Source organism: Podarcis erhardii (assembly GCF_964252035.2).
Source record: "Podarcis erhardii genome assembly, chromosome: 2".
In the NCBI taxonomy this organism is placed as follows: domain Eukaryota; kingdom Metazoa; phylum Chordata; class Lepidosauria; order Squamata; family Lacertidae; genus Podarcis; species Podarcis erhardii.
This window is the reverse complement of record NC_138498.1, coordinates 69,641,831-69,667,711: the sequence shown is the minus strand read 5'-3', so window position 1 is coordinate 69,667,711 and position 25,881 is coordinate 69,641,831. Positions and strand designations below refer to the sequence as shown.

At 46.1% G+C, this 25,881-nt stretch overlaps 1 protein-coding gene across 3 annotated transcripts in view; it reads left to right on the top strand.

Moving 5' to 3' along the window:
- Positions 1-9,728, top strand: part of UIMC1 (ubiquitin interaction motif containing 1) — an 85,771-nt gene extending 76,043 nt beyond the window's left edge. For all 3 annotated transcript variants that reach the window (XM_081850206.1, XM_081850205.1, XM_081850204.1), the window contains exons 12-14: positions 6,249-6,312; positions 8,352-8,394; positions 9,264-9,728. In XM_081850206.1, coding sequence (XP_081706332.1) covers positions 6,249-6,312; positions 8,352-8,394; positions 9,264-9,477 — 321 coding nt within the window. In that variant the 3' untranslated portion in view covers positions 9,478-9,728. The remainder of the gene's footprint in view (positions 1-6,248; positions 6,313-8,351; positions 8,395-9,263) is intronic.
- The last annotated feature ends 16,153 nt before the right edge of the window (positions 9,729-25,881 follow it).

Here is a 25,881-nt window from a genome sequence, read left to right as displayed (position 1 = left end):
TTCTGAGCCATTTAAGGCTTTATAGGTCAAATCCAGCACTTTGAATTGGGTTTTATTATTTGTTAATTACCCGCCCTTCATCCTAAAGTCCCAACCTTAAAACACAATTGATGTAACTGTGCAGATGTCGTGCTCTCATGGGCCTTTTGCATGGAACCTGGCATCCCAGGAGGGTGGATATTTTAGAGGTTTGACCCAAACCTCGCCTCAATCAGATGCAGCACATATCTACTATACCTAGCATGACTTACTACAGTGCTCCAAAAAAAATGAAGCACTGTGCTCAGCGTCATAGTGTAGCTGTGGGGAGCAGCGGGTGAGGATTAAATGGTCAGCAGGGAGAGGAAGTAACTTTCTGTGGGGCAGCTGAATGTGATATCTCTAACAACAAAAGTAAGCTCGGCTATGATGCTATTCAGACTTACTACCTGCTGCTTGAGAGCTGCTCTTCCACGACATGATCCCATGTAGAGAGGTTCAAATCCCTGCTCAGCCACGAGCCTCTGTGAATGCCCTTTAGCAAGTTATCTCTTCAGCCTAATCTTTCTTGCAGGATTGTGCACCTGTGATTGGACTGTGTTATAATTCACCCTGAATTCTTGGAATGGGATGAGAAGTCTCGATTCTCCTGGCCCCCTCCTGTTTTTGACTTGGCACTGCATGCTAAGTATCTTTCTAGTCCTTGTGGATGTGGAAAATGGGTAAAATCTGTGACTCTCAGATCACTACTTTCCCCTGAGATGATGATGATTTGCTTACAAAGTATATACATTGTTCTGTGTAGTACAGGGGCTCTGAAACTTTCTCCTTCCCCCGAGCCCACTTGAGAAGGTTAACATTTACTGACGCCCGCCAGTCACAAAGTGGCAGTGTGTGGGCAAAGCCAGTGATGAAATGACAGTGGTGATTGGCATAATCAGCCAACAGTAAACTGGCACAATTTTCTATTGACGTCCCCTCTTCTGTAAATCATTGGATTCATTATCACAGCTATTTCCTTGTGCAAGGAGTTCCATAGGTCAGGTTTCCTCAAGGTAAATACAGGGTTGGCTCTGGAGGCGTCTGGACTCAGCCACCCAGTTTTAGAATAATAATAATAATAATAATAATAATAATAATAATAATAATAATAATAATAATAAAATTTATTTATATCCCGCCCTCCCCAGCCGAAGCCGGGCTCAGGGCGGCTAACAACACTAAAACAGTACAACATTATAAAAACATTATAAAAATTAATTAAAATCAAAATTGATGGCAACCATAAACTAAAGTTTTGTAAAGATTGCCAAAGGAGGGAGTCAGGCTGCGCCCTGACCAAAGGCCAGGTGGAACAGCTCTGTCTTGCAGGCCCTGTGGAAAGGTGTCAAGTCCTGCAGGGCCCTTGTCTCTTGTGACAGAGCGTTTCACCAGGTTGGAGCCGCAGCCGAAAAAGCCCTGGCTCTAGTTGAGGCCAGCCTAACCTCTCTGTGGCCTGGGACCTTCAAGTTGTTTTTATTTGAAGACCGTAAGTTCCTCTGTGGGGCATACCAGGAGAGGCGGTCCCGTAGGTACGAGGGCCCTAGGCCGTATAGGGCTTTGAAGGTTAAAACCAGCACCTTAAACCGGATCCTGTACTCCACCGGGAGCCAGTGCAGCTCCTACAATTCTTCCTACAGTTCCATAAGTGTATTTTTATTTCATAGTTCCCTTTTCCCCCACCTCCACCTCCCCAAGTCTCTCCAAATATTTTTTATTAATCTCTGTCATGTCTTCTACCCTTCTCCTTCCACAGTTAGCTTGTACCCTGTTCCCACCCCCATACTGCCAGCTTTCAGCAATCCTCCTTCTCCACCACCTGTAACAGCTTCCCTCTCTTTAGTCACATATTATTACTTGCAAAACATTTTATATCTTTCTAGTTTCCTTCCTGCTCTTGCCCTTTCCCTTCTGAGGAGGGAGGAGAGGCTTGCTGGCTCAGCTGGTGACTAGTTGGGAAGGGAGATTGGAGCTTGCCTGTGAAGTAGATGAACGGCCACCCCTTTCCCAGTCCGTTGGCCCATCTCTCCCTGTCCCCTCCTTCCCCAGCCCACAACCCTTCTCTAGTAGTTTTGCAGAAGTTGATAAGGGAGGGCCTCAAGGACACCTGCTTGTCTCTCAGGAGCAGGAAGTCTTTTTCTCCTTTTCTAGAACCAAAATTCTTCCATTTCTCAGTGGTGCGTGCTTGGATTTGCACTGCTAAGCTAGAACAAAACAATATCTGTTTCAGGAATAAGTTTCCATCTCTGCCTTTGCATCTCCCACAACCCATGTACTTGCTTCCGCTTCTGAAGTTGTGTACCACACCAGCAAGTTGAATGCTGGAGCAGCATATTTGTCTCATCCCAAAAGAAGTGTTACATTCACAGGGATGTGTTTTGCTAAGTCAAAATTGATTCCAAATCCCTGAATATCCATAAGAGGCATGCCTTGATGTCCTTCAGTCCCCAAATAGACAGCTCTCTCTTTTTGAGTTCTTGTTATATGTTTCTCTACCTGCATGTTCCTCTGCAATTTTGTTGTTTCAGCTGCACCATAGCTACATTGTGAAAATGCATACTGTTATCATTTCTGTGCTCATCTCATAATATTATTTGTCTGTTATGAACATTTATGGCCTGTCCTTTTGTAGACAGCACAATAGAAGAATACATTGTTTCCTGCAGTGCCACAGACAGCAAATGCAAATATGTTTTGATCTAGCCCAAAGTTGAGGGGAAAGGACAGGCTTTTCCCCAGATTGCAGAACCTATCAATGAGAATTGGGGGAGCATCTTTCACATATGATCCAGGAACTCATAATGCTTCCATATCATGCCATGCCATACACACCAAAGGCCATGAAGGGGGCAATTGCAAAAATAGTTTATCATCATCATTATCACCATCGTTTATTAAATTTGTTACACTTACTTGTCTCACTTTGTCTTGCCCAGGGCAAACCAAAGTGACTTACAAATTTGCTTTCAGGAACATTTGTACATTTTAAAGTACTACATTGCAGTATTCAGACATGACACATTTAAAACCAAATTCACAGGCGAAAACATAGAATAAAGGTATTGACATTGGCAAGCTCTCGTTCACATTATTCCTGTTCATTCACATTATGCCTCATTCACATTAAGTCTGCAGGCATCATGAAAGAGTCTGAGTTGACACTCTTTAGAAGAGTGTGCATTTAGAGTGCCATATTCTTTGAGAGAGAGAGAGAGAGAGAGAGAGAGAGAGAGATGCAAATACATGGTTCTAAACTCTTTATACTTCTCCCTTGGCAAAAAGAGACACTGGTCTATACTACACACCTGTACCTCTTACAGCTTGTTTCTCAGGAGTGTCCTGTTCTTTCAAAAGGTAACTGTGCCTGAGCGCAGAGTATGTGTTACAGAGAACCCCTTTGCCACGAAGCCTACGCTACATAGGTGCAAACCATAGTTAACTAACATTTATGGGTGTTCCCAGTATTAACTGGAATGCAGACATTCAGATATTTTTGACAGGCCACTTTTCCTGAACCATTCACTGGGCCCCAGTTTGCTGCAGCCCTTAGTTTTCAATTATACTATCATCTTTAAGTAATGACAAACTGGGTATATAATTATTTTGTCAAAACACTATTAATCCTGGTCTGTTTACCATATGATAATTTAGCTGGCCCTCTCCCTTCGCATTGGTCACTGATGTTCCTCCAGCTAATGCCTTGTGGGCATTTAACCTCCGGCATATGAAATGCGGATCAGCATCCTGGTGCCCTTGCGCCCTCTGATGCACTTGCCTGCTACCTTGTGCGCACTGCCCATCTTGTTTGCGGTAGAGGTCTGCGTGCAGCCTCCTTACTGATTTATTTCTGACAGGGAGGTTGTAATCCATGGCAGCAGCGCGAGTGCTAAGGCAATGTGATTTCTCAGCAGGAAGATGCAACATGATGTCTCAGTTTTGTCTAATCCCTTAAATCCATCACATACCCCAGGCCCTCGGGGATTCGCATGCAAATGACGAGATTGCCTGTTGATGAGTTTGGCTGGGACACAGCCAAGCGTTATGCAGTTTCCAGCACTGTGGGAGGCCTCTGTTAATGCCACTGACTTCAAATCTCTTTTTTCCAATGTGGACAGAGCCTGTCTTATACTAAAACAGGGGGCATTACACACCTCTTTGGCGTTCCGGGTCTAGGTCCTCTCCCTTGTTCTTCAGTACCTGCACAAAGGAGCTTCCACATGCTCTCACGTGACCTGGGCATTGCATGTGCTTCTCTCTCTCTCTCTCTCTCTCTCCACCCCGCCCTGTCTGTATTCCTTGGGGAGCTGGAGGAAAGCCTGCCCAGAATTTTTTGATGTACGTAAGATTTTTCTGAGTTTTTTTTTTAAAAGAAAGAATCATAATCTCTAAAGAATCTGGAACCTTCAAAGTTGACAAAATTACTTTAGTATTCTACCTGATTACTACATAGAACTTGATGAGCAATTAAAATAAACTAAAAGAGTTTGATTAATGGTGGATTGTATTTAGTTAGCCAACAGATGCACAGCATAACAGAATCAGAATGCAGTTTCTGGTCTCCATTTGATTCCTAGACTGAAACTAGATGTCCTACAGCTACCACCAAAAGCAGCAGTCCTACAACCCCTCTGCCTTCTTACTCCCTCAGCACAGCTAATAACCTAAAATGTAGGATTCAACATCACTACACTTAGCATTTCTTTACCACCATTTCCTCTGCTGGGTCTGGGGATTTTTATTTTTGTGACAGCCAGGGACCTCTCATAACATCTCATCCCAGTTCTAACATAACAACACAGTTCTTGTTTGTTACTTCCTGGCATACCATCATGGGATGTGTGTGTATGTCTGTTTCATGTTAATTATGTTTGCCATAGCATGTAATCCAAATGATAAATCCCCAAATTCTTTCTAATCTTTAGTGACTTTTTTGTGAACCTCTCACCAAATCTGCTTTACTAAGCCCTTCTTTTGTTACAGCCAAATATACATTTTTGGCCACTGCTAGATGCTCCCATCCATCTTTGGCTTTTGATTTGTATGCTGCTGCTGGGATGGGCAGACAGGGGATTTCGTGGGTAGAGAGGAAGAGGGACAGATAAACTGGGATGACTTCCATGGCAATTAACATTTTGATGTGACAGAGACATTTAGGGAAGTTTCATCTGCATAGCAAAGGGTGTCACAGGAGGCCAGTGGGTCCAAAACAGATTGCAGCTCCTTTCAGCAACCTGATCATGTTCTCTTCCATCCCTTTAGAATTAGTAATGTCTAAGGTTGGTGCAGGGATTTTGCATAGAGGTCTCACCTTGATTGTGGAGTCCTGCCTCTCTACCTAGCCCTGCTAAACTTAATAAGTAGTTTGCAGCTAGAGTGTTAAAGCCCAGAAGATGTCATCTCTCTCCCCACAAGCTGTTAAAAACTTGGAAGATCTGGGCAAACAATCATTTCTCTGTTTTTCCTTTCATCTCAGCTCATGGAACTTCTTTACCTGGCTTGATTTGTGCATATTTTAGACATCTTCAGTGAGAATGTGTCAAAATGGTGCTTCATTCAGACAAGAGGTTGAGGTTATCCTCAGTCTACAGAATGAAATACAAAAGTTGATAAAACAAGGGACAAGATTATTTGCAAAGGGTAGACTTGGAGCCTTTGCCTGTCGATCCTTATGGCACACCTCCAGTAGAGCATTCTCTGCTTATCCAATTTAGTGCACCTACAAACAGGAAGTCTTAAAAACAACAACACATGTTCCTGAACATTAGGGTTGCAAAGAAGTGCCTGAAAACACTGTGCCAATATCTACTAAAGAAAATAGAAGATAAAATGGGAAAGGTAGTGATCAAAGGAATGGCCTTCTTTGCTCAGCTCGCTTGCAAATTGTTCATTGCTCCTCTCTCCCCCCCCCTCCACTTTTACACACCAGCTTTCTATGAGACCCAACCCTTTTTTCCCATGCTCTGGCAAAGCCAGACCACGGATCCTGAGCCACAGGAGATGTGCAAGTTTTGAAATAAGGCACAGTTTCCAAAATGTTTTGTGTTCCAGAATGTCATAATTTTGAAACCAGTGTTACATTGCCAAGTGCCTTCTACTCAGAGAGCCTTCTTCTCTGTGACATTCTCCCAATGCCTTTTTGCCTCTGTCCAGAATACATAGCAGGAAATGTTCTGCCTTAGGAGCTCTGTTCGTGCAGGACCTAATGAGGATGTTTTCTTACTTTGCCACAGGAGAAGGGAAGAATGGAAGGCCACCTCTTGAGCATGCTGGAGCAATCCGAACACAAGGCTTCAGGTAGGAGAGGCAACACACTTCATTGCATGGGTGGGAGACCTTGTTCAGCTGGAGGGCTACATGCCTTCATGGGTCACATGCTAGTGGTGGGCAGGACTAGAGGCCAAAAATGGGTAGAGCATTAGATTCTTTGTACAGTAGACTACATCACCAGAGGTTTCTAACCTGCCACCCATGCACTTCTCTCCATCTACCATTCAAGCAAAGAAGAGCAGCCATTGCAGTTCATTCCTGGGCACATTCCAGCCAGGCAAAAGCACTTAAGGAGGGCATGGAGCAGGGCTGGCGAAAGATATGGGCCAAATAGATATGTCTGGAGGTCTGCATTTGGCCCCCAGGCCTGAGATTCACCAGACCTTTGCCTTATTGCTGATATATTGATTCTACTGTTGCTCTCTAACATAGCATAAGCACATGATTGCCTTCTATCTATAGAGCATAGCTCAGCCTTGGTTGCTGCTATTCTCCCCCACATGCATGTTTTTTCTGAAGAAAGACCCAGGCCTTTGCGCACCACAATTTTGTTGCTCTTAGCAGAGCTGTTTGGCCATAATGAGGGCAAAGGTCATTACTGGGTGTCTTGATTCTTGAAGGAACATCCCCAGAAGCTTTGTGAGAGGCCTCTTTTGAAACAAGGCAGCAGAAACGCATCTTCCTCCTTTCCCCTGCATAGTAATTATTCAGCTATATTTTTAAAAATCTTTTCATTACCAGTTTCCTGCTAACATTTGGTTTTAGTTTGTCTCTGTAAAAGGCGTAGGTTCAGGTGATAGAAGTCTAAAACAAAATCATTTTTAAAGCTCCATCTGTTGCCATGGGGCTCCTTCCAAGATTGCAACACCAGAAAAGGTATAGTTCCCCCTCCTCTGCCAAATCCAGTTTGGCTGAGCAGTGTTTTCCAAGGGATGCAGCTTCTCATTGGAATGAATGTTGTCTTGAAAGAGTGGCCAGCCATGATCACAGAGCTGTAGGTTTTGAGGGGTTTTCTACGCCTTCCAGTCCACCCCCCTGCTCCGTGCACTTGATACAGAACTGGAGCATCATCAATAGGTGGACATTTTAGATCTCTGCTTGAAGACCTCTAGCAAGGGGAAGAGCCCACCATCCCTCTAGGTAATCTGTCCCACTGTTGAGCTGCTCTTGCTGCCAGGAGGCTTCCCCAAACATTCAAATGAGTTCTACCCTCCTTAATCTTAAACCTATTAGATCTTGTCTTGCCCGATGGGGAAACAGCGAACAAGGCTTTGCCCTCTTCTGTGTGACAACCCTTTGGGTATTTGAAGGGTGCTATTGCATCTCTCCTCAACCTTCTCCAGGCTAAATATACCCGTTTCCTTTTAAGCTCATGTCTGTATATTTGCCCCTTTTTAATTTGACCAGTTGTCTTTGAGGAGGGGTAGAAAGGCCTCCAGGGAACACACAATGATTGTTTAAGCAAGAACACACACACACACACCAGTCACCTTGTAACATTATGAACCCTTAAGGCACCCTTCCTCAAAATTGTGCCCACTACCATTCCCATCATCCCTGACTATTGTCTGTGCTGGCTGGGGCCAAGGGTCAAGGACGATGGGAATACTAGTCCAAAACATGTGGAGGATACCAGATTGAGGAAGGCTACTTCATGATAAAAGACAACCCCCCCCCCAACAAAACTGAAGTTCTTCTCCCCTCCTTCACAGAAAAATGACAACTTCTTTCACAATGGGGTTCTAAACAGGAGTACAGGGGTCAGGACAGCATTGGTTTCTTCAGCATTTCCTCACAGGCCTTGTTTCCACACCACTGACCCCTCTGATCTCCTCTGAACCTGTTCTCACTTGTCTCCAAAATCCTTCTCAAAGAGTAATGCTCAGACTGGACAACTAATACTCCAGATGAGGTTTTATGTATTTCTGTATGTAAGCTTCATACTTGCCATAATGGCTTCTAAGCAGTCACTAGTGCAAAATAAAATGGAACTTGCACTTCCTATGACTTGGAATTTTGGACCACTGCTGGTGGGATTAAGATCCTGTGATGCACTCTCATTTCAGATGCAGAGGAGGCTGCCGCACTATCTGGAGAAGACGACTCAAGGTGAGTCAGTGGCACAGGGTCTTTCACCTGCCGTAGCAAAAGTATGACCACCTTAGTGCAGGTTTTGAGCACCGTGCTATCAGCAAAGCCAAAGGAAAGGCTTTAGTAAGGTGGAAAGTTGACTGTATGTAACATTAGTTTCTGCCGTTGATGGACAAGGAACTCAGCCACTTCTGAATAAGAAGGAAATACCTTTGAGTGCAGGCGGGAAGGAAATAACTCTGAGTTCAACACTAAGAGGTGTTGACTACATTAGACAGCAGAGTTCTCATTTTATATCTTCTTCATTGGTTGCCAGTATGTATAGGGGCACAGGTTATGGTGCTACTGATTGCCTAAAAAGCCCTAAACGGTACTAGAATATTTGAAGAATCACCTTCTCTTACATGACCTGGCCCTGCTTGCTGCATTAATAATGGGAAGCTTGCTCTGCACCCTGTTGTCATTGCAGGTCAAATTGACAGAGACAGGGCCTTCTCTGCATTGGTGCCCAGAGTCTGAGGCTTCCACCTCCAGGGTGTCCCAGCGGGCTTTCATTATTGGTGATTAGACAAGTTGCTGAGACTTTTTTGTTCAACTGTGCCTTTAGTGCAATTCCTCTTCCTCTCCATTGTTTTATATGTTTGCTCTATTTTGTGCAATATTCTTTCTCTTCTCTTTTTATTACTGCATGTGTTTTGTAGGACGTTTTAACTTGGGTTGTGAGCCACCTTGAAGGGGACCAAAAGGCAGGGAAAAATGCATTAAATAAATAAAGAGGAGGAAGTTGGAAGAGTTGCATTTTGTAAGACTATGGCTTACAGTCTCATGTTGTAAGACTAGCTGTCTGGTTTTACATTTTGTTTTCTTTTGTATTTCCCTCCTATCAGGTGCCGCTTGGCAGAGGTGGGCAAGAAAGCAGAGTGCAGCCACAATGTCCAGAGCACCTATCCTCAAGCAGGTTGTAGTGACTCTCCAATTAAATCTTTCACCTCCATTTCTGAAGCCAAAGACTGCCTAGTGGACTTCAAAAAACAGCTCGCCATTGGCTCTGGCAGTCAGAAACAAGCCAAAGCCAGCCTCAGGAGCAGGAAGAAATACTGAGCATTGCACAAGAGAAAAGGGGCCTGGAAACGGAATAGGAAGCAAGCTCTTCCATTCCACTGACTTTGTCTGGCAGGAAGAGCGCAACTTCTCTACCAGCTTCAGACATCCCTCTTCTGTACATATTGTATGAACCATACAGGATTTGTCATGTATTGAATTGGTTGTGTACTTTATAGATGCCTCTTCAACCTTGCTTTTCAATTATAAAAGAAAATGAAATATATTTATTATGTTTTTATAATCTGCAATCCTCTGCTGTTTGGGAATCCTTTTTATTATTGTTTTATTTTATTACTTCAAACCTATGTGTCCATAAAAAAGCCCACTGGTCAGTATGAGGCATCTTATTGCATATGTCAAAAACTTGGTGAGTGGTCTAGCCAAAGCTGAGCATTTTTAAGACCTGTTATATGAGTGAGAGAGACATAAAGGTGTGCTTCTGCCATTAAAAACAATGGTTCTTTAGAGGTGTGTATAGCTTTGGTTATAGCCTGCCCTGTTTTGCACTAACTTCACACTGCTGACGGAATATGAGTGTGATGGACAAGACTAGCCAGTCTTCGTCTTATGTTCTACACAGGCAAGTACCATGACTTGAGCACAGATCAATAAATACAAAAGAGGAGAGAAAAAGAGGACAAAAATTGGGTTTTCGTCCTAATATATTAGATTAAATTAAAAAAGAAATTGCCAACTTTTTAAATCTGGCAGGCTGGATTATCCCTGGCCGAAGTGCTTTGGGGTAGATTTCCAATCTGGCATAGGAAAGGAAAAATCAAGGCAGGTATCAAATGGGGTCTCTAGTCTGCCAATTGCTACCCTGAGTTACACGCACACATAGCAGGTCTGTGAGGCTGTGGTATCAATGGTGTGGCTCCCCTGCTTGTCCTATGATCAATCCCCTCTCAGCTGCTGTTTTAATTTTAATTGAAGGCCACATTTAGCCTGAGCTCTGTTGTGCTGGGTACTGTACCGTAATATAATTCATTCAGTCCCTGCCTGAAAGAGCTTCGAATCTAAAAATTAGGCCCAAGGGGTATCTAACATGGCCTGTGGCACAGCAAAAGCGAGCAGCCCACACCTTGATGTTCTGTTATTACCTAATTGTTCCATGTTTCTACAAAATACTGTACATTCTTGGGACTTTATTTTATTTTGATGCAGAGCCTGCGCTATTGCAAGAGCTCAAGGGCAGGTTACAGGTAACAGCAATTACACATAAAACAAAGAAATCCCTGTCTCTAAATTGCTTACAGAGGCCAGGGAGAACTAAAGGAAGGATGACATGCTATCTTAATGGGACATTGTTTTATCTACTGTGAAAAGGCTGGTGTCGACTCCTGCTAAAGACAGAAGGATTTTAGTGGCCTAGAGGTGTCCTGCAAAGGCGTATGTGCATTCTGCGTGTGAGGAAGAGAATGGAAGAGGTAGAAGGGGTTTCCTTTTAAGAAAAAAAAACATGATACAGGATAGATTTTCCTTTATCTGGGCTTCAGGCATCTTGAGTTCCAACCCTAGCTGGCTGGAAGAATGGGGGGGAGGGGGCTTTATTTAGAGCTTGCTGGCTTTGTCCATTCCATGGCCAAAACAGTGGTAGTGTTGCCCTTCACCTTCACCCAGTACCATAGGGAGCCTTGTTGCTCCCCGAGTCCCGTGGACTCCTCAAAGTTTTGTTTGAACCCATTTCATATATTCAGTGAGAAAGCTTTGCTTGAACTGGGCACTTCTGGCTCTCTATGGAAAAGTGAGGAGGTTGCATGTCCAAAGCAGTTCTTTCCTCTGTAAAAAAGAGATGTTTTGTTTTTGTGAGGAACCACCTCTCTTTACAGAGGAAAAAATGCATTGTGGGGCAGAAAGGCTCAATAAACCCTTCTTGACATTATTGTTTCCTACAATCGATTAGATGTGTAGGATTCAGATATGACTTGCCACCTGTTGTCTGAGGTGGGGCGGTATAGGAAAAGCTTCACCTCTTGATTCTGTGCAGTGCATAAATGGGCCCTAAGCCAGCGGCTGTAATCCAAGCAGCCTCAGCTAGGGAGTGATGCCCATTAAATTCTGCGGAACTTCACTGCTTAGAATCACTCTGCTTGCTGCTTGAAGCTGATGGCAAGGCAAGGTAAAAAATGAATAAAAAAGCAATAGGCTGTATTTGGTGCTGCCATGTCTTCAGCTGCCATGTCCTCCACTGCCTTGGCATGCATTCCTTCCCTTGTTACCTCACCAAATTTCAGTGCATCTGAGATCTTTCTCCAATTTCACTGCATAAAAGATGTCTGCATAAAAGAAACCCTCCTGGTTTCTTCCTCGTTAACTGTCAATCCACTGCAGGCCTGCCGCTGGAAGCAAAACCCCTTGTTTATCTTTTCAATTGGTGATAAGGAAAAAGCAGAATGACTTTCCCAAGCTCAGCTGTCACCAATGCTCAGGGTCGGCTCAAGGAGACACCAACGAAAGCAGCCACGGCAGGCTGGGGATCCCACCAGCAGCCGCTCCCACAAGCCTCCTTCCAGGCAAAGCTGACACAGTCCCAGGGCGTGCGGCAGACGGTGTCACCTTGGGACAGAGCCACTCGTCTCTCTGCACAGTGTCTAGCGGACGTCTCACGGAAATTGTCAGCCTGTACCACCGCTCGATTGGAGCACTTTCACTCAGGGTACTTGATAGCAGTGAGCAAACAAAGGAAAGCTTGGCTCGGTAGCCTGGGCAGCAATAATCTCTGCTTTGCAAGCCTGGCTGCACCTTTTTCTGCAGCCGTGTCTGTCTCCTTTTGTGTGGCAGACTGGCTTCAAAGAAGCTAAGAGGGAGACGATGTTCTGAGCATCCTGATCCCAGGTGTCGCAGAACTAGGGTGACCACACTCTGGCATGGTACTGGGCACATTATACAAAACCAGCATTGGGCGAAGTTCTCCGGTGCCAACACTGGGATCTCCACACAGGAGCTACTAAGGTGCACCCAGCCATCAGTTCTATTTTATTTTCCAAGCCAATAGAGAAATCACCAAGTAGTAGTAGTATTGGGCTTATGTGGTGGTTTACGCATCATTTTTATTTCTTAGCTGGGTACTTTTCTGGACTCATCAGACACAAATTCCTTAAGGAATATTTTAGAGTATGATAGTGTTAGGCGAAATCAGGGAATATGTGGCAATAGCGGTAGAGAAACTGGGATCTGAGAGCAGATCACCGACACGTAATATGTCATTTAAGCAATCAAATAAAGAAAATGCGGATCACCTCCCATGTATACTTAGACCTCAAGATTATTCCCAGAGACCATTCCCCAAATCACTCCCAGGCCCGTCCCCCCAGTGCTATTGGGGAAGTGCAGTTTTGGTGGTAGCAATATGGCTGTGGAAAGCCCAGACATTCCACGTTCCAGATACTGCTTTGCTTTTGTAAAACACTGGAGTGAGCAATGTAACATTGCCTTAAGGTTTTTGTGAACCACCCTGAGATCTTTGGATGCAGGGCAGTATATAAATAGTTATAGTAGTAGTAATAAAATAACGGTAATAGTAACAATGGTTTCATTTGTTAAACTTTAAATGTTAACTTCCAGAATGAAATTGGTGTTTTGAAATCCCCAAAGTTCAAATTAACATTCTCAGTTGTTTGGTCACTTTTCTCAACACTTGCTGTCAATCCCATGTTGGACTGCCAACCCTGTCCAGCCTGGTGTCATGAACTGGCAGGACAATGGGCTGGAGGAAGAGGAAGAGGAATAAGGGGATGCTGACAAAGGGTGTCTAGCTACACCAGAGCAAGCTGTCTCCCTGAACATGGAGGGCTCTGAAGCACAGGGAGCGGGGGGGCTGAGGCAGGCAAGGGCCCATAACCCAGCTCCCTAGCTGGCCAGGTGCAGCTCGCTAGCTCTGGGAGGAGAAGTGATTCCTCAGCTGGAGTAGGCTCAGGACAGGTGAGGGTCACATGCCTCATCAAGCCAGATCCTCCAATAAGCATGCAAAGGACAAAGGGGAAGCAGAGCTGAGGGGCTGTGTCTGCTCAACTGCCCATGTTGAGGGACCTTGACTTGGAGGCTCCTGGACCTCCATGGTTCAGGTTTGACTCTGGACTGTATCCTGACTGCTGGTCTTTGGACTTGGCTGCTTGGATTGACCCTGAATCGTTTCCTGACCTTTGGACTTCACTTGTATGGATCGACCCTCAGACTTTGAACTTTGGACTTGGCACACTGACTTGCTGCCAGGTAAGCCAGGGGTTCAAGACAACTGGAAGTAGCGGGGGGGGGGGCACTCTGCTGCAGGTGGGAGGAGGGCAGGGCTAGATCCAATGGTGGCCAGGGCTGTGGGGTGTGAGATATAAAAACGCCAGTCCCAAGACTCTGGGTCCCGAGACCCTTGAAATAAAGTCTGAGCAAAATTGGTGAAGCAGCAAAGAGTTTTATTGATTACATGTTTCTTGCAAGAAGGGGGTGTCCCAAAAGCACGCACACCCAAGTTCAGTAAAACACAAGCATATACAGTCAAACCTTAGTTGTTGAATATAATCAGTTCTGGAAGATGGTTTGACTTCCGAACCGTTCAACAACCAAGGCGCGGCTTCTGATTGGTTGCAAGAGCTTCTTGCACTTAAGCAGAAACCACACCAGACATTCAGGTTCCCAAAACCGTTCGAAAACCGGAGCATTTACTTCTGGGTTTTGGCGTTTGGGAGCCGAAACATTCGAAAACGGAGCCGTTTGAGAACCGAGGTTTGACTGTATTCCCTTCAACTGAGTGCAAATTCCCTCCCCACTTCCCCATTGGTTGGGGGTGTGTGTGCCTAATTAAAATACTAAATTCTCCGCCTCTGTTGACATCTCCCATTCCTCTGAATTCAGAGACCATCACCCTTAATGACATTCGACTTTAAAAGGAAGCATGTTCCTATGGTCTTACACATTTACTCAAGCGATGAAGCCACGTCCTGACCACCCCTTAGGCATACACAAATTTCACCCCTGCTGAAGCGTGCTGAAGCATCTAGATAAACCACATTCTAGCAGCAAGCTGCCCTGTTTTGGGGCATTGTAGCCACAAGCCAGAAAAGATAAGTCCCAAAGCGAGTCTGTGGTTCCTTAGGTGTGCAACCTTCTGCTCAGATGGTGCAACTTTCTGAGGCCTTCGGCCTTTTATGAAAAAGCGACATTCTCCATTTCTTACAGGGGCAAGGGCCCAAAGTGTCTGGAACCAGAGCCAAAAGTAAGCAGGACTCCCCTCTTTTTCTGCCACCCCCTTCCCCCCCCCCAGCTTCCACCCCCAACTCCTTACCCACCTGCATGACATCAGACCAAAGACTATGCAGGCCTCAGGTCTGCCCACCCTTGGCTGCTGAAGCTGCAAGGAGATGACAGGGTAGGAGAAAGTGTGTTTCCTGGGGCTGACGGGACAGGGAGGGAGATGGCAGAGCCTCAACCTTTCACTCACCAGCTCTGTTTGAAACAGAGGCTGAAAGCAAGTGCGTTTTCCAGAAAAGCTGCTGTCAGGTCCTGTGCTCGCCCTTGTTGGTCACGGAGAGGCTGCTGCCCAAAGACAGCTTGTGGCGGTCTCTGCTGTTGAACCTCTGCCCAGCTGTCACGGAGGCCTCAAATATGTTTTATTATTCATTAAACTATCTCCCTTTCCCCATTCTCCAGCACACAGCACATTTGCACAGACAGGCTGTCCTCCCCCACCCCTCAGCCCGCTGGCAGGGTTGTCCTTCGCAGAAAGGGAGCTCGCAATAAGCGAAGGCATCCGTATGAGGGAGCAGCGATGAGGCTGACCTCTCCTCAGCCTGCTCATGTGTGAAAAATCCCCTTTCTCAGCAAAGGATGTACCTAGGTCCTCCCCTGATCTGAATAGGGAGGGGAACCTGGTCAAAATAGGAATCTGGGAGCTGCCTGATTCCCATCTGTTGCTGCACAGGAAGCCATAGGCATTTCCTACTAGGCGCTCTCTCCCCATCGGCAGGAATAACTGTTTAGCATAGCCATCTTCCCTTGCCTGGATGCTCTCTGCAGTAGCAGGGTGGTAATGAGAGAAACCGATCTCGAGAACTGGTAGCTGCTGATCCCCAGAAGACGAGAGCGGAGAAGTACATGCTAATCTGAAATGCATTGACTTCAGTCTCAGCCGAGAGGCTCTTATCAAATGTTTCTGCTGACAGGAACAGCGCCCAGTAGGAAATGGCTGCAGATTTCTTGGGCAGCAACAGATGAGCATCAGGCAGCAGTGGCGTAGCGTGGGTTGTCAGCACCCGGGGCAAGGCAAGTAATTTGCGCCCCCTAACCCGTGGATTTGCGCCCCCTAACCCGTGGATTTGCCCTAACCCCAGATGTTGTGCCCGGTGCGGCCGGCCCCCCCTGCACCCCCCACGCTACGCCACTGTCAGGCAGTTATCAGTTATCTCCCTTTCTTTGCCTTACTTGCTACAGGTCAAGTGGGGACCAAGCTGCATTCTCCCACAGCCTCTCCTTCCAAGAGGGAGAGAAAAATATCTGTTCCCATGGAGGCTGCACATGCACCATCCATTTCAGCTGCACTCCCCACACAAAAAAATCTGGGAATTGTAGTTTATCCCTTGCAGAGCTACAATTCCCAGCATGGTTAACAAGTTACACTTCCCAGAATTCCTCTTTTTAAAGGGGGGGGGTTTGCATTAAACTGTGTACTCTTCATAGAGTTACTGGGATAGTTCAGTCGGTAGAGCATGACTCTTAATCTCAGGGTCATGTGCTCGAGTCTCGCGTTGGGTAAAATAATTCTGCATTGCAGGGGGTTGAAATGGATAACTCTTGTGCTCCCTTCCAACTCTGATTCCCAGTCCCCGCTGTCGCCACAACATTCCTCCCCTGTTGCCCATTAGAATCCATTAAGTCTGTTGAGGGAAACCCTCTTAATATTACTATCTTAGCGTTATGGCACAAGGAGAAAGGGCCGTGGCTCAGTGGCAGAGCAGATGTTTGCATGCAGAAGGCCCCAAGTTCAGTCCCTGGCATCCATTTCGGTTCTCTCCATTTCTCCCCCCCCCCCCCCCGTCTTTCGGTTTGCAAGTCGTTTTTGGAAAGGGTGGCTTGGATAGATGTGCCTTTAAAATGCAAAGTGAATCGAGTTTCTCTGCTGCCTGAAACCCTAGGCGGCAGCTGGCAGGCAATGTGGACAATGGTGAGCTACAGGGGACATTGGTCCAACTCAATATTAGACGATTTCCTATGTTCCACTGTGTCCAGAAAGAAGCGAACCTTTTGGAGATTCACTGACGTACAAACCTGAGCGTCTTGTAAGGACAGTCATTATAAGGTACTTTGTCATCTCTGTGTTGTACTCTCAAAGCCCACTTCTTTAGCAAAGCCCTTCTCTGAACATCTTCATTTTTCCTACTCCAACTTATGCCTACTGCTCCATGTGTGTGCACCTGTGAGTGCACTGCTATATAGATTCACTTCCCCTTCTCCCTCCTGCCTCTTTGCCCCGTTTTCGCTTGTAAGCGCTTTTCAACAGGGGAGCCCCTCTTACTTTGTTCCGTAAAGCACATTGATGGCGCTGTATAAAAGATAAATAGTAGTTGTTTTACTAGAGTGTGATTTCCAGGGGGATGAATGTGGAGTGGCTGAGCTGTGCTCTGTTTTGCAAAGGCACACATGCCTCCCATCTACCACAGTACGTGCAGCGGAGAGAGATGTCGTCTGGGGCTGAGTGCAAGTGCATTTAATTATCTGCAGAGTGAGAAGAAGGTAGTGTTGTCTCAGTTGTTGTTCAGTAAAATTCTGCTAAATTCTTTACAAGTAGCCTTTAGGGGGAAATGCACAGGACAGGGGGAAAGAGAAGCACCAGGAAAAACAAAACCTGGGATGTCCAATGATTCCAAAAGCAACCATATAGATGTGGTACCATATAGATTCATAGAATTGTAGAGTTTGAAGGGACCACAAGGATCAACTAGTCCAACTCCCTGCAATGCAGGTCTCTTGTCCAATGTGGAAATCAAATTCACAACCCTGAGATTAAGAAGCTCGTGCTCTACCAAGTGAGCCTAAAGACTTATACTTTTGTTTAATGGCACAAGCTTTTGTGGACTGGAGGCTACTTCATCAGATGTGGAAAATGTTTGGATAGCTTTGCAAATCTGTGTAAGGAAAAACAACAGTCTTGTGGAACCTTAAGACGCCGACACCCTTTCCCTTGCTTAATCGTGATCTTATCGGGGCAGTCCTATGCGATCCCATCTTCAATAATATTCGTGGCTGCAAAAGTTTTGGGGTGGTCATACTGCTTCATTTCGAATCATACCTGCTGAAATCCAGTCACTTTTCATACCACAATATTAGGAGGGGGGTGTTGTCCAGCTTTTGTTGCGCCATAGCCCCTCTGGACAGCAATAATGTGGTAGCGTTGGGGAAGCATCACAGAGCAACTAATAAAGCAAAATGAACCTACCGTTGATGCACTACTGTTGTGGCAAAAAACATATTGCAGGATATGCCCACAATAAAACATCAGTCTGGAAGGGCCCTGCTGTTTCTTACTGCATAAAGATTGCATGATCCCAGTTATTTGATTAAGTGTGGGGTTTGAAAACTGTGGCTTCCCATCTCGTTTGTGGGTAGAGATGCCTCTTGTCCTAACCCTTACGACAAGCATGGATCTCTTGCTCTCTAGGAAGGGAAGCCAAGGACAGCGGTTTTCCTCTCCCTTGGACAGCTGCTTGTTGGCAGGTGGCCCGAAAGAGGGTGGAGCGCAGGGAAGCCTTACATTATAACTTGACTGTGAGCTGCTTTCATTTCTAGTGTCCCATCTGTGTGGGCTCCTCAACATCCTTCTCTCCAGCAACCAGTGAAGTCAGGAGAACAGGACACACCTGCCCAGCTCAGCCAGGAGCATCCGCACCTTAGTGCCCACCTGGTCTCTGGTAAGTGGCATTTCCCTGGTTGTATCAGCTTCTGTGCTGTCAGATAAGCCTCTCTGCCAGATTGCAACTATGCCAGGGAGTGTGGAACTGTGGCCAAGACACTGCTTATATCGCTAACACTCAGCCCAACCCACGGCACCTGTTCAGGGCAATGTGTGCGGCTGGTGGTGGCAACAGCATCTAGTGCAGCTCAGGCAGCTGATGTCAACAGAGAAAGCCTCCTTCTCTGCATCTCCCAGGGTCTGGTGGGTGGATGAGGCATGGAACAACGGTAGTCCAGTGGTAGAGCTGCTGCTTCGTATGCAGAAGATCCTGGGTTCAGTTCCCAGCATCTCAAGGTAGGGCCAGGAGATAAGCCTGAATCCCTGGAGTTCCCTGTCAGTTCTGAGCTACGTGTTCCAGACTCGGTATGGGGCAGCTTCCTATGTTTTGGTGGAGGCAACAGAGCCCTTCCGTCATTGAACGATAAGCTGAAGCAGAGGAGGGAGGCAAGGCAGAGTTGGCCTATGAATCTTGTCTCCTATCATGGGACATTTCTGACTTTTTCCAGTGATGCAGGGGGCGGAGGAGAGTGAGGAGGAAGGGAAGATTCCTTGGACTGGAAGCAATAAGCACATGCGTGATTTCTTTCTTTTAAAAAAATTATATTAAGTTTCAACATTTTAAACACATGCAGTCATAACATAGTTTTGTCTTTTATTTTTTACTTCCCATCCCCTTTTCGATGGAGTTTTTTAACCCCTTCTGCTCCATCTTCTATCAAATCACAACCACTAATTACTTCTGTTGCTCATAGCTCAAATCCATACTATAATATATTTTAAAATAGTTCAAAAAAGGCATTCCCTCTTCCATAAAACAAGAAAATGTGCTATTTCATGGAAGAGTACAGACAAGGAGTTGGGTCAGAGTGTTTTCAGAGAGCTGAAAACTGACCCTGTGTAACTCTGGGCATAAGTCCTCCAGACTTTCAGCCATCTGAAGTGCGTTTAGTCTTGCTGGCAAAAATTGTTAGAAGTGGAACAGGGATGTGATAAATGGAAAAACTCTTGTGCCCAAATCCTAGATTTGTAAAGCCCCCTGCTCCAAATGTCGAGATAATCCAAGTGCCTTGTCCAGTTGAATAATGGAACCACCACCATTAGGAACATAGGAAGCTGCCTTATACCAAGTCAGACCATTGGTCAATCTAGCTCAGTGTTGTCTACACTGACTGGCAGCAGCTCTCTGGGATTTCAGACAGGAATCTCCTACCTGGAGATGCCAAGGATGGAACCTGGGACCTTCTGCACTTGAAACAGATGCTCTACCACAGAGCCACAGCCCTTCTGCTCATTGTGGATTAGGGGTTTGGCTGGACAATGCCCAGAGATGCTAGATGCCTTTAAGGTAAAGGTAAAGGGACCCCTGACCATTAGGTCCAGTCGTGACCGACTCTGGGGTTGTGGCGCTCATCTTGCTTTACTGGCCAAGAGAACCGGCGTTTGTCCGCAGACAGCTTCCGGGTCATGTGGCCAGCATGACTAAGCCGCTTCTGGCGAACCAGAGCAGCGCACGGAAATGCCGTTTACCTTCCCACCGGAGCGGTACCTATTTATCTACTTGCGCTTTGATGTGCTTTCGAACTGCTAGGTTGGCAGGAGCAGGGACGGAGCAACGGGAGCTCACCCCGTCACTGAGATTAGAACTGCTAACCTTCTGATTGGTAAGTCCTAGGCTCTGTGGTTTAACCCACAGTGCCACCCGTGTCCCTAGATGCCTTTAGGTAAAGGTAAAGGTACCCCTGCCCGTACGGGCCAGTCGTGTCCGACTCTGGGGTTGTGTGTCCATCTCGCTTAAGAGGCCGGGGGCCAGCGGTGTCCAAAGACACTTCTGGGTCACGTGGCCAGCGTGACAAAGCTGCTCTGGCGAGCCAGCACCAGCGCAGCACACGGAAACGCCGTTTACCTTCCCACTAGTAAGCGGTCCCTATTTATCTACTTGCACCCGGGGGTGCTTTCGAACTGCTAGGTTGGCAGGCGCTGGGACCGAGCAACGGGAGCGCACCCTGCCGCGGGGATTCGAACCGCCGACCTGACGATCGGCAAGTCCTAGGCTCTGTGGTTTAACCCACAGCGCCACCCATGTCCCTAGATGCCTTTAGGTTTCTTTCTTTTTTTTTTTTTTTTAAATGAAACTAATAAGGCCAGGGAGAAGTGGTGGTAGATGGGGGAAGCTAAAACTCTCCTCCTTTCCCCACCCTGAAGCTGGGGGAGGGGGTCAGTATGGGGCTTCTATGGGCCCTCTTTTCATAATTTAGCTTGCTGTTCTGCACCTTAGAGAAGCATTGGATCAGCTGCCGGAATGCATTCCTGCGCACAGTGGCGTAGCGTGGGGGGTGCAGGGGGGGCCGGCCGCACCGGGCGCAACATCTGTTAGGGTTAGGGGCGCAAATCCACGGGTTAGGGGGCGCAAATTACTTGCCTTGCCCCGGGTGCTACAACCCACGCTACACCACTGCCTGCGCAGTGGTTGCACAGCACTTGTAACATTTTTCTCTCCAGTCCCAAACACGGACACAGAGCAACACATTCAAGTGCTGGACTTCAGTTTATTTGACCTCATGGAAACCAGTACAAACCCAGAGACATCAGGGCACATTCCAGGGGATGTCCCATGTGGGCTATTGTGTTTGACGGATTCATTTTTCCTAGGGACTCCCTGCAGTCTTTTGATGTCCATTATACAACAAGCGAGTATCAATCACCACAGAGGGCTTGCTGTCAGCTATAAAAAAGCAGAGCAAAAGCAAGAGCCAGGGTTTGGTGAGACTCTGGGAAGCAGTAAATATGCTGGAGAGGGGAGGGTGAGCTCCACCCTACTCTACCTCCTTGGATATGCCAGCTCTCTGCTGGATGAGAGAAGGGTGCAGTCATGGGGCTCACAAGAGAATTAATCTTGAATAGTTGGCCTCATGTTCCTGCAGTTCTTTATAGAAATAACTTCATTTCCATTGGAATGTTCCTTCCTTGCACTGAAGCTATGGGCCACATTTCAAATGTTCTCCAGCAAACCACCAGCCGCAAGGAACTGCTATGAGCCAATTCACACATTAGATGATGCTTGTTGAGTATAGCTGTATCCGAAAGCGTTATTATTATTATTACTACAGCTGATTTATTAATTGCCTTCTAAACCACCACCTCCAGTCAATTTACACATATAGTAACCTATTTTTTCATAGTTGCACATTTAATTCTTTGGTATTCCCTTATCACATCTTCGGTGTATATCTAACATGTAAAATACAATGGAACAGAGATTTGGATATGAGACGAGGTAGCACACATCAGATCCAGGTTTTGTGGGACTTTGGGACAAATGCCTTGAGCATTCACCTTCTTGCCACTGTCACCAACGCCCATTTGCTTGCAGCAATGCCAAAGAAGAAAAGCAGGGTCAGCGATTTCTGGGAGTCAGTCCTGGGGGCCCCATGGGTTTTTTGTTGCTGGCAAGTGTCTCATGATGTTGACCCCAAAACAGACCCCAAGCAGCAAGCAAAGAACATGGCTGGTTTGGAGAGAAACAAGCCATGAACCTGGGGTGGGGAGGGCAGACAACACAAACCAAACTCTGGCTTATGTCACCCATGGTACAGTGGCGGCGGCAGCACCTTTGAAACTTTTAAGCAGCATTTGCCAGCCCGTTAAACCATAGGGTTTAATCCTCCCCAGTGGCCTAGGTTATCAGCTAACCTTCTGTTAAACAGAAGGTTGGTGGTTCATTGCAGAGGGTTGAACAAGATGGCCCTTGGGGTTCCTTCCAACACTATAATTCTATGTGACATGCGAACTGAGCCAGGATGTTGCCATATTCTGAAGAGAGCAAACTTCTTCTTTTTTACTGTTTCAAAAGAAGATTTTATTACATGGGTTATTGGAAGATAACAATGTTCATTTATTCTTTATAGAGAAAAATATTTGCATGCCACTATTCATAAAAAAGGAAAATTAAACTGTTTGGAAAAACCATGCATGTAACAGAGGGGTATATCAGTCCGGCTCTAATAGAATGGTACTCAATACAGAAGCCAGTCTAGAGAAAAAGAGCTCCTAACACAGCAGCTTTGTAGACAAAATTGTAGGTACAGTTTTCCCGACTGTTGATCCAAAGGCCTTCATACATTTTGTGAGTGTTGCAGGTGTCAACAGTGAGCTGAATGTTCTGACACAGCTTTCGTTAGTAGTCATTGGCCATCTGCTGAACATCACTCCTTGCCTTTCTCAGTGTAGCAAGAGTCTTTTTGTAAGGCGCATGCTTGTAGTTCGCAAGAGCCTTGTGCTTTGCAGCAATAAAAGGCTCTATGTCCTTTATGCCAGTCTCAAACCAGACAGGGATCTGTTACTCTCTTTTGCCAAAGGAGGACATAGCTGTGTTGCAGGTTGCCTCTTTGATGTAGTTTCCTGCTTGCTTTGTTGCTATCCCTGGGGCAGTTCAGTTGAGATTGTTTGACAGCGTTCAGACTCTGCCTGTCTTGGAAGAGCTGGATGTCCCTCCCTCTCTTGACGAGCTGGTGAACATCAACTCTCAGGCATGTGGTAAAGCCCCAGGACAGGACAGAATCCCTCACGACACAACTCTACGGCCTTCTCTTGCAGTGTTGGGAACAAGGGTCTGTGCCACAAGACATGCGTAACTCCAGCATTGCAACCTCTACAAGAACAAAGGTGACTGCAATGACTGTAAGAATTTCCATGCAATCTCCCTACTGAATACTGTGGGGCAAGCCTTTGTAATCAACAGATTACAGTGACTCACTGACAGGGTCTATCCTGCGTAACAGTGCAGCTTTAGAACTCAGGGGTCAACAGTTGACATGATTTTTCTCATTGCCTCAGCTGCAGGGGAAACGCTGAGCGCAGAGATACTGTACTGCCTTCATAGACCAGATGAAGGCCTTTTTGCTTGTCAAGTGAAAAGGCCTCTTTATCCTGCTCAGCTAGATAGGATGCCCATCTACCGTAAGTTTCCCAAGATGATTATGTCCTTCCAAGAGAACATGCACAGCACCTCCCAGTATGACGCCTTATCTTCGGATGTCTTGCCCATAAAGAGTGGTGCAAAACAGTGCTGTGTTCTTGCCCCAACTCTCCTAGGCACATTCTTCTTCCTGGTTCTCTCATATGCCGTCAGCTTGACTGAAGACAATGTGTACCGTACTTTCATTCAAGGAGCAACAGGGGTCTGTTCAACCTAGCACATCTCCATGCCAAGGCAGAAGTGTGTTGTTTGCAGAAGATGCAGCCTTAACAAAGCACACCAAGGAAGCTCTGCAGAGATAAATGCGATGCCAACAACCGATACCAAGGCTTGCGTGATGAGCATGCTGCTTTGTGGTAGTGAGACGTGTGCAGATTGCACCCACAAGGAGCGATGCCTCGATGCCTTCCACATGTGCTGCGTGAAGATTGGGGGTGTCACATTGCAGGACAGAGTCTCACGCAAAAGTTGTGCTGCCCCAAGCCCACATTCTCAGCATGTCTGCTCTCCTGTCTCAGTGACACCTGTGCCGGCTTGGTCATTTCCACTGAATGGAAGATGGCAGGATCCCCAAGGATGTGCTCTAAGGGGAGCTGACTTCAGGCATCAGGCCTGTTGGCAGACTAACTCTTTGTTACAAAGATGCCTGCAAATGAGACTTGAAGGCTGGCAGCATCAACCCCGCTGTGTGGGAATCCCTTGCAAATGACCACAGTGCCTGGAGACAGACAGTTAGGTCATGTATCCACAGCAATGACCAGAGGAGGAAATGACCACTGGGAGGAACGCAGAGAGAAGAAATGGCATGGTGAATCTGCAGCAGCGCAACCGACGCCTTCATCTGTCCCAGCTGCAACAAAACATGTCTCTCCCATATCGGTCTCTACAGCCACAGCAGGTGCTGTAACTCTCCAATGATTTGACTCCACCCCCAAAGGTGCACTCTTCCATTGTCTCCCAACAACAACACATAATTATTTGTTTTCTTGTTTAGTGCTAGACAGAAGTTACAAGCAAATTAGGACTTACTTATCATGTATGCTATGTTTTGTTGTACTTTGCTCTATGTAAGTAAGAAAAGCTTTGAATTTTCACTTTTGAGTCTGTGTTCTTAAATCATGAGGAATTTTTATCCTCAGGCTGGTAAGAGAGCCGTAGAGTGGCTGGAGGAAAGAGCATCCTTGGGCAAGTTTCACTCACAATGTGTGAGACAGACAGCTAACTTAGGAAGAGTAACAGCTTCTCTCACACACACAAGGGCTCTATTCTCATCCCTGTGCTAAGCCCTCTCTAACTATAGTTCTGGGTCTTCCTTAGCACCAAACCTGCCCATGTGACCTCGGTGACTCTGAGCTGTATCATGTGACTGAGGTCAGCTCAGAGAATCCGTACCTTCCCTCCTCGCCATAGCAACATTCAGGGGAGCATCAGCCCCACTATCTCTGTGGTGCCAAAACTCCTCCTAAGGAGGTAGAAGGGCTTATTAATGCGGGTGCCTAATTAATGGCACATGCTGTCTCTGAACTAATTAAAACCTACATGTGCTAATTGGGAGAGAGAAAGATAAATGCAAATTGGTCGGAGAGAGTGCTGGATCTGGGATGCGCCCATCTGGCTTAGCCAGATCCTCTCATGCAAGAGCTGAAGGATTTGCTGGCATTTCACACAAGCGCACCAGGCTCAATTTTTTAAAAGGGAGGGGGGCAGGGAAAAGAGATTTTGGGTCTGCACAAAAACTTACCTATGCTGTGTTTCCACAAGCCTGGCTTCATATTTAACCCGGGCCCTCAGTCAGTTTGTTTATGTTAGCAAATCTGCAGGGTGCCCACTACTGCCACAGATTTCTGGCACGCAAGAATGGTATATGCAGGTGAGGCAGTCTCGTTAAATGTGACACTGGGAGCATGGAACGCCATATGGGCATAGTAATTTTTTCACATTCAGCTTCCTGTTTGTTTTTATTTTTAAGCGTTTATAGAAGTTAATCTCATCAAGACAGGGAAACATACAACTATAAATGACAGAATATGAGCTGAAGAGTACTTTACAATTCACTTATTGTCTGTCTAACTTATTGCAACAAAAGAAATGTGTGGCTGCTGTTTTAGAGCCCTACTTGTTCTGTTGCCAGTAAGCAATTAAATTATTCCAGTTTTGAGCAAAGTAATTCCTGAGCTGCCTCCCTTCCTTCACCCAAATATAATTTGTACATTTTGGCGTGAGGGCATATCAGTGTAACTCATTTTTCTAATTGTACCAGAGAGGTCAGATTCTCCAGTGCTTTGCATTGTATATCCTACCTGCAACTTACTTTATAGTATAAAAATATGTTTACAGAAATGAACTGGTATCTTTGGTAAAAATTGGTGATCTAATGGTAGCCTTATGTCTTTATTTGTCTCATTCAAAAATTTCCTAGCCACCAAACATGTCCACCATTAATGGAAACAGTTTTCCTCTTTCTTTTGAAGATTTTCAACAAATTAAT